The 9,193-nt window shown below is 41.7% G+C and overlaps 1 protein-coding gene across 1 annotated transcript; it reads left to right on the forward strand.

Annotated features, from left to right (window-relative positions):
* The first annotated feature begins 339 nt into the window (after positions 1-339).
* Positions 340-8,599, forward strand: MSMO1 (methylsterol monooxygenase 1). Its single transcript, XM_075091073.1, has 6 exons — positions 340-440; positions 1,989-2,298; positions 3,364-3,512; positions 4,393-4,519; positions 6,314-6,468; positions 7,595-8,599. Exons 2-6 carry the CDS (start codon positions 2,044-2,046, stop codon positions 7,800-7,802), a joined length of 894 nt encoding a protein of 297 aa, XP_074947174.1. The 5' UTR covers positions 340-440; positions 1,989-2,043; the 3' UTR covers positions 7,803-8,599.
* The last annotated feature ends 594 nt before the right edge of the window (positions 8,600-9,193 follow it).

Here is a 9,193-nt window from a genome sequence, read left to right on the forward strand (position 1 = left end):
GCAGCCCCTGCAGCCGCTCACGCCCGGGCCGGCCGCGCAGAGACCGGCGGCGGTGGGGGGGGCCCCGGCGGCGACCCCCCGGGAGCGGCACGGCGCGAGGCTCCCGGGGCGAGGGCAGGGCCGCGCCCGCCCACCTGAGGCACCGGTCACCGCCTCATCACGTCTTCGACGTCACCCGGCCTTCCTCCTGCCTCATTGGCCGCGCGCCGAGGTCTCACTATCCTCACTCCACCCCTTCAGCCAATCGGCGCGCGGAAGCCGCAGCTCCGTCCCGTCCCTCCTCACGCCTGACTCTCCGCCGCTGCCGCCAGCCAGCCAATGGGCGCCGCGCTGGGCGTTGCTGCGCGGCCAATGGGGAGGGCTCACTTGAAGAGCCGGCGGTTGTTATTACTGCGACGGGCGCCGCTTCCGCGGCGCGAGGAGCACCGGCTGTCGCTCAGGTGAGGGGGCGCGCGGGGCCGCCCGTTTGGGGAGGCCGGGGCGGGCGTTCGCGGCCGGCCCCGGCGGTGCCCGTGATGTTGCCGGGGTGCGGGCGACCACCCGCCCGGCCGTGCAGGTCCTCCCGCCGGTGGCAGCGCGGTGCGGCGCCAGGCCGGGTGGCTGGGCGCGGGGGCGCCGGCGGCCGGGCGTCTCCCCGGGCATTCACGTCGTCACCGTCCCGCGCGTGGGCGGCGTGTGTCAGGGTCTGCCCGCTTCCTCCCCGGGGCTGGGCGGGACGGGCGCTTTCTCGGCGGGTAGGTAGGTAGGTAGCCTTACAGCCCGGGACCTCGGCTGTAAGCTTCCTTGGCATTTCCTGCGACATACTTATCGTTAATAAAATGGCATCTGCCATGACGTATCTGTTGGTACCAAGAAACGGTAGCATCTTGATGCCGTTGCTAAGGAAGGAAAATGGTAACTAATACTGTTGGATATTGAACGTGGTGTGTTATTTATGTTGGACCTAGTCTGAGTGTATCAGCTGGGGACTAATGAGCATCCACGTTTTAGAGTGGAAGATGGACCTGTTAGAGGGTGCCCAGGGGAGGGCACGAAAATGATCAGAGGGCATATTGCCTCAAGAGAGTCTGAGAGAGTTGGGGTTGTTTAGCCTGGAGAAGAGAAGGCTCCAGGGACACCTTACTGCATCCTTTTGGTGTATAAAGGGGGCTTATAAGAAAGATGAAAGACTTTTTGCTAAGGCCTGTAGTAACAAGACAAGGGACAATGGTTTTAAACTAAAAAAGGGTAGGTTTGGGTGGGATTAAGGATAATATTTTCTACTATGGGGGTGGTGAGGCACTGGAACAGGTTGCCCAGAGAAGCTGTGGATGCCCCATCATTGGAAGTGTTCAAGGCCAGGTTGGATGGGGCTTTGAACAACCTGGCCTAGTGAAAGACACCCCTGCCCATGGCAGGGGTGTTGGTCTAGATGACCTTTAGGGGTCCCTTCCAACCCAAACCAACAAGCAGCCCACTCTGTGGAAACCGCAGAAGTTCTGGGCACCTGGGGGAACACAGCCACTGTGCTTTTGGGAGCTGTAATGAAAATTGTTATGTATGGAAAGGAGGATTGCCTCAAGCCAGCTGCACTCTAAAGGCAGTCTCTTGTGGTGTTGTAGTTTGCATGGATTATGGCTCACAGCTATGAGAAGAATGAGGCTGGATAATCAGGAGATCATGGTTAATTTAATTTCTAAATCTGGTTTGAACTTTTCTCTGCTCTTTTAGTATAGAATACAAATATCCTGCAAAATACTTGAAATAAAATTGGGTAATAGTACTTTTTATCCTTTTGCTCCCCTGACCTAATCTCAAAATTTCAGAGCTGATTGCCTCTCAAACTAATCTTAAACTTTGTTCTTTTACACAGCTCTGTAGAAAGAGAACCTTCCCTCCCCTGCCCTTCCCAGTAACAACTAAGACAAGTAATGTGGGGTGGTTTTTTGTTTGTTTGTTTGTTTTCAAAGATTAACTGCTGTTTATTCAATATTTCTCAAAATTTGCAGGTTACTTACAGACAGCTGTAGAAGAACTGTAATTGTGATGCTTTATGTTTGAACAATGGCAGTGAATGACAGCGTTAATATCTTGAACTCAGCTTATCTGGCGGTGGAATATATAGACTCTTTCTTGCCTGACAATCCCTTGCAGCAACCATTTAAAAATGCCTGGAATTACATGCTGGATAACTACACAAAGTTCCAGATTGCGACTTGGGGATCACTTATAGTTCATGAAGTTTCATACTTCTTGCTGTGTGTACCTGGATTTGTCTTTCAGTTTATACCGTGCATGCAAAAGTATAAAATTCAGCCGGTAAGACAAAGTTGTGAACTACACACTTCCTGATTTGTCTTTGAATATGTGAAGTAGAACATATAACTGCAGTATCCTAGTTTCCAGTTTATATGACCCAGTTTCCTCTAGCACTGTGGACATCCTAGAAGCGGCAGAGCAAAATTACAATGTGTGTGAGGAGAGAAACAGAAGTGGATTATGGGGAAGGAAGGGAGTTTTTTCTGAGGGAGAGTATCTTTTCCACCATGGTAGTATAGAGAGGAAAGGGTATGTAAATCTCTGTGTTAGCAAAGTTAAATTTCCTCCATGTGAGTTTATATATCAGCAGGAGAAGGTGTAATAGAATCACAGCATCTGGTGGTAGATGTGCACCTTAATATTATGAAAGAATTACATGGTGTTCTTATTTAACAGCAAGTGTCTCTTTCAAAGGATCTCTGTGCACACCCGCTTGAAAGGATTTTAAAGTATTTTAATAATGGAGAAAGCCAGGGATGGACTGTACACTCCTAATTGGTATCAAAGGCACATCCAGTATCTAAAGATGATTGTTTTCCCCCAGTTTCTCATAATACAAATTAGAAATCAGTAGTACCACCTTCTGAAATGTTAGAGTAATTGGTAAAATGTCTCCCTGCAAAAAATGGGATGTTTTCAAGACAACTTACTTCTTCACAGGCTTGTATCTTCAGTTTCTCTTTGTATTATGGTAGCTATGGTAATGCATTCTGTTATTTTAGCTATGGAAATACAATCTTAGATTTGTGTGAAGCTGTTGACTATGAAGTGTTCCTGCTAATTACAAGCACTGAAATAAAAAGAATACTTGGGGGCAACTGGCAAAGGCAACGTCTGTTAAGAGAGACCTACTTTAAATTTTACAGAAAACTATCTTAGAAAAACAAGAGGGTTTGATGAAACTGAATCCAATCCCATGTAATTTGTATTGCCTAAATTAGTTTGTATTATGGGAGGACCTGCTAACTCATCTATCTTCCAAGGTGAAATGAAACTGCCTTGTTTTGCAGCACTTGTTACATGCAATAGAAGTGCATAACGCAACTGATTCTTTTTGCTTCTTAGGATAAACCAGAAACATGGGAAAAACAGTGGAAGTGTTTGAAAACGCTCCTCTTCAATCACTTTTTCATTCAGCTTCCTCTGATTTGTGGCACCTATTACTTTACAGAGTATTTTAACATCCCATATGATTGGGAACAGATGCCTAGATGGTAGGTGGATTTTTCTTGTATGTTGAGTTACATACAGTTGGAGGCAGAGTATTTAACAAATTGTGTCATCAGCTCTAATACATAGTAATTTTTTGGTGAGGTAAACTGTGTTTATTATTCTTGCTTCTCTTGATGCTTAACCACTGTAACAGCTAATTAGAGCTTTCTAGATTTTTCTTTTCTTTTTAAATGGCCCCAAATTTTCTGATACTCAGAAGAGGAAATTAAGAGGGAGCTTATGGAGGCAAAGCAAGAATCATGGTGGCATGGGCTAAATATTGGACTTCCTGAGGTTTTTTAATCCAACATTTTTTGATTCCCCCTAAGTGTTTGTTTCCCTCCACCCTGTGTTATATCATAGCGGCAATGTGTTCCTCAAGGGAGAGAATGTACCACCTTTTTCACATTTGCCTTTTTTGATCTAAACCAATAGACTTTTAAACAAAACTGAATTAGTGATAAATGCCTTTTTGTTTTGATTTTTTTTTCTTTCTGATAGTTGTTCTTTACAACAGAAGCTCATGTTCCTTGGAGACTTATTTGCTATCTAGTCTGGATAGCTGATGCAGCTCTGTGTTTTTATATCTACATCTTATACAGTCTAGGGATGTTCTTTATAGACTGTAATATTGAAATGACAGTTTGTTATACGGCACGCTAATTCACTTCAGCGTATCGACAGATGAGCTGATGGGTACAAGGAGTAATGTGCTTGCCAATTAATGTTTTTAGTATGTTAAAAAGGTGGTGTCAATGAACTGTTATTCAATCAGTAATGTACATAAACATTTCCCACCCTTACTAGCGTATAACTTTTATCTTTTAAGACTGTGCATCTGCTAGTATATCCTATAACTAATAGCTCTTCTCCTTTTTAAAGGTATGTCCTAGTTGCCCAGTGTTTTGGATGTGCAGTGATTGAGGATGCCTGGCACTATTTCCTGCATAGATTGCTGCATCACAAGAGGATATACAAGTATATCCATAAGGTTCACCATGAGTTTGTTGTATGTATTCCTTGATTATTATTTTTTAGTACTACTTAGTGTATTTGGTTTCATTCAACTTACTTAAAGGTCTTATTTGAGGGTCTTAAGAATTTTGCATCCTCTTGACAGGGGGATAGATGTCTTTTCTTGAGCTCTTTGTCAAGAACAGTCACCCATTTTGTTTCTAAAACCAAGGTGTTTCTGAAAACACCACCTGTAATTTTTTTCATTTAATGGGAGTGAACGGTAACGCTCAGCTCTTGAAGTTCAATTGTATCTGTTCAGCGAGGTGAAAGCAAGCTTTTAAAAGTGTGTTACATGCTTGTTTGCTAAGGGAGGGAAAAATGGTGGATTCCTGGTTTTGCATGTTCGTCAGTCCTCTGCCACCTAGGGTGTTACCCCGAGCCTGCTAATCCCCAGAACGCCATCCAGACAGGCAGCTCCTGCACAGCCTGATATGTGCAGGATATATGATTCAGGGAAGGATTATAGCCTTGGATATAGGCCTCTGGAAGCAGTGTGTGATACTGCATCGAGAGCATAATGCAGTACGGAGATATTTTGGGTGGTTCCGCATTTAGTGGTGTTGGAGTTGACGCTGAGCATAAGGTAATGAACCATGCTTGGCTGGAGGTGGCACTGTTCTGAGCCAGGTAGGGTTCAGCAGCGCTTACACCTTACAGCTGGTATAGCTGTGTTCAGGCACTCTCTGGACCACAGGAGTCAGTGCTACTGTTTGCCTGCTGCTGTGTTTCAGTGTATAACCCCCATACTGTGCCTAAGGTAAACTGTAGGCTTCTGGGCCAGGCATGGTTTATACAGGCTGCGATTGTAGAGAAGCTTGGTGTTGCCTGATGCATGTGTATGTAGAGGCATCTGCAGCAGCAGCCGCTGCTGTTTTCCTCTTGCTCTTGGCAGCCCCTCAGGTCTCTAGCAGGAGCAGCTTCTGGCCGTTATTCTGGCCATTATGAGTGCATAGCAGTTGACATGGAAGTGATCTGTAGGCTAATGGCTGTTTCACTAGAAACTTTCCCTGATAGTAAAAGTTGATGATTTTAAAATCACCCTTAAGCCAAAGTGGACTTTTTGTTTTTCCCCTGATAATCAAACTTATAATCTTGAGCATTAAGTTAAAATTTTTAAAATTTTTATCTTTCTGTGGTGGGCTACTTTTAAAAACTCTCTATGGAATTTCTTTTTTTGTAAACCAAATGTAGGAATAAATGGTGTGTGTGTGTGTATATATATTTAAAAAATACATGTATAAAGAAAAGTTTTATTTCAATCGCATAATAATATTTGAACAGTAAGAATTTATCTTAAAAATTGTCAAAGATAAGGTGGTCTTTAAAAAAATTATTTTAAAAATAAATAAGTGAATCCTGACTCTGAGAATATTTTGGCTTCCTTCTTTCTTCTGCTTCCAAGACTGGATGTATAACAAAGCTGATAGGAGCTTCCCAAACACTTTTTATATTCCTGAAATAATGCTTTGGCCTTGGGTAATGGTAAGCCTAAATAGAAGTTTTCAACTTCTCCACTAGTAGTGAAGTGTTTGGAATCACTAATGGAATGATAATCCTTATGACCTTGGAATACTGTTTTCTTTTTTCCCAACGAGGAGCTGAACAGCTGTGTTAAGGCCCTTGCTCAGTCAGCCCATTTCCTTCACCCACAACATCATTCCCTTTGTCCTGTTGTAGTCTTGTGGGGTAGTGGGAAGGGGAGAGTACCACAGAATGGTGATTCTCATTTGGGCGTTATGGAAAATCACAAATGGTGACTGTTCTCCTGTCTGTTATCTCTTTCTAGTCTCCATTTGGAATGCAAGCAGAATATGCACATCCTCTGGAAACACTTATCCTCGGAACTGGCTTTTTTATTGGAATAGTTGTTTTCTGTAACCATGTGATTCTTCTGTGGGCATGGGTGATTTGTCGCTTGATGGAAACCATTGACGTACACAGGTGAAATCCTCATTGCTTTTTAATAGTTGTTTTTTCTCTTCTCCCTAAGTCTGTCTTAAACTTACCTGTCTTATTTCACTCGGCTTTACTGTTTATTTTGCACTGAAATGCTTTTATGCATCTTACAGAGAATGACACAATCTCAACAGTTACAATGTCTTCTCTTTTAATCAACAACATTTGTTGTAGGCTGTAGCTAGAGCATCTCAAGGAGGGTTTCAGAAGCTAGTTGCCTCATTAGGATGTCTGGCTTATTAGAACACCAAAAATCAAGTGCAAAATGTGATATTCCAGCCAAAAGTTCTTTCCGTTTGTTACTTTGTCAACCAGTTTTCCTGGACAAGAGAAACTTCAGGCTATACAACCACTGACATCGTTGCTGGTTTAGTTGGTTGTAGACTGAGAAGTATATGTTGTGACATATCATTAAGTAATTGATGCAAAATATGAATTTCCTTTGATTATCACTTCAGTTTGTTGTCCGCTTGAGGTGTTTATAACAAATTACATTGCGCTGCCCCACTAGGTGGTGGTAAGATGCTTTCCAGTACTACTAAGCAAAAGAGCTGAAATCCCTCTAAAGCAAACTGTGCTGGTTCTAATATTACTTTAATTGTTTACTTTTAATTCTAAACATTTGAAGAACTTCCAGTAAGCTGAAAATAAGAGTAGAAATACTAGAATTGTAGCTGGTTTGAGATGTTTGATGAGCAGCTGAGCTGCTGTGACAAGCTATGAACTAAAAGATAGTGTTGTTTCTTGTTCCTCCTTCTTAACGTTACTCTTGGGTCAAAGCTGTGAAGCCAGCAGAAAGTCAGCTACTCTTTTTTTTTTTTTTAAGGTGACTTAATTTTTTTGTGTTACATAATAAACTGAGCTGAAAAGTTCAGCAAGTGGCAAAGCCATTGCAAGGTAGTTTACAGAAGCGTTTGGCTAGGATAGGAGGAATCTTGTCTTCCTATTAAGCCAGTGTTATAGCGATTACCTTAGGGCCTTATAATAACCGAAACATCTTTTTATTTTATAAAAACAAGAAGTTAGTATCTATATTTTGTGGTTTATATCTGGGAAAAATCCTTACTATAGTTGCTTTTGTTTTTTTTTCTCCCCTCCCTGTGCCCTGTAGTGGCTACGATGTTCCACTGAACCCTCTTCATTTGGTGCCTTTCTATGCTGGGGCCCGTTTTCATGATTTCCATCACATGAACTTTATTGGCAATTATGCTTCAACCTTCACATGGTGGGACAAAATCTTTGGTACAGACTCTCAGTTCATTGCCTATAAAGAAAAAGAGAAGAAGCAACAACTCATAACGAAGAAGAAGGCTAACTAAATTTCCAGTGTAAAAAATTCTGATGCTAATACTGGTAGTCAACTTTTGCTTTTCTATAAAGCAGAATAGTGATCGGGTGTTAAGCATAAATCTTGTTCCTTGGCTACTAAGTGGTAGGGAAAAATGGCTAATTAGCACTGCAGTATCTTCCTAATGGGAATGCTTTCTATTTTATATGTAAGTACTGCATATATTTTAACTACAGATTTAAAGATGATGCAAAAAACCTGAGATGACTTGTGTCTATCCTTTTTTTTTTTGGGGGGGTGGGGGGGGGGTGGGGGGGTGGAGGGGAGTGAATTTCAGTTTTATCTTTAATGTTGCCCACTTTGGATCCAGGTGGAATTACGTATGTGCACTGAAATTGGACTTAGTTTTTTTAAATATATATACTTAAATTTGTAATATCAAATAGCAGAACATATTAACTGGTGTCAGCACTGTATTGTTTAAATATTGGGTAAAAGTTGCTTAAAATCAAAACAACTGTTAATGGGAAGCTTGGACAGGCCATTTGCACACTGGATAATGCAAACTGTTAATAACAATGCTTGGCTAAACATGAGTTAGCAGAGACATTCCTGATCTAGATTTACTATGTTACTTTAGAACAGAGGTAAAAAGAATAGAAGTTTTTGTTTGAAGAAACTGTTTTTTTGCTGCTGTTTTGAAGTTTGTCTGTCAGTGTACTTAGCATTTCTATTACATTCTTCTCTGTATGTTGTAATTTGCTGAACTGACTTGTTGCTATATTTGCACTTGTGACTGATGAAATAAATACGGTTTGGTTTGATGCATGTATTATACCTTTCATATGTTTTTTAATACAAAGTTGTGATAAAAACCATGTAGGATGTCTTACTCTGTTCATCTCTTTAATGAAGCAGCATTGTATCTGGTAGTATGGTCTACAACAGTTCGGTCTGTCAGCTACTTACAGAGACAGCAGTAAGAAGTGGAGATGGAAGAACATCTTGTACATTCTGTTGGTTTGTGTTTTGAAGGACTTGGATAAGTAGTTACTCAGTGTAGCAACAGCTTTTGGACCAAGTGAATCCTCAAGTTAAGCTATAGCTTTCGGAAACTAGAATTGCAAAATCCACTACTTGAGTTGTACTAGTAATAGAAGCAGTAATCTAATATTGTTGAATCTGCTCTAAGTATTTGTCTGTTGCACAGGAAATAACAGTTGAAACTATATAAGAAGGGCTTAAACTCTTATAAAGATCTTGCACTTTGTATTTTAATGTTGGCTGCTCGTCAGACTTCAGATACAAGTTCATCTACCCTGTAAGTCATTTAGAGATTCTTACAGTGTTTTCCTTACTGAAAACTACCTGAATTTTTGTGCTGCTTCGCATGCAGTCTGGTGTAACACTCAAAACGGGCAC

The sequence above is a fragment of the Phalacrocorax aristotelis genome, chromosome 4, assembly GCF_949628215.1.
Source record: "Phalacrocorax aristotelis chromosome 4, bGulAri2.1, whole genome shotgun sequence".
NCBI lineage: Eukaryota > Metazoa > Chordata > Aves > Suliformes > Phalacrocoracidae > Phalacrocorax > Phalacrocorax aristotelis.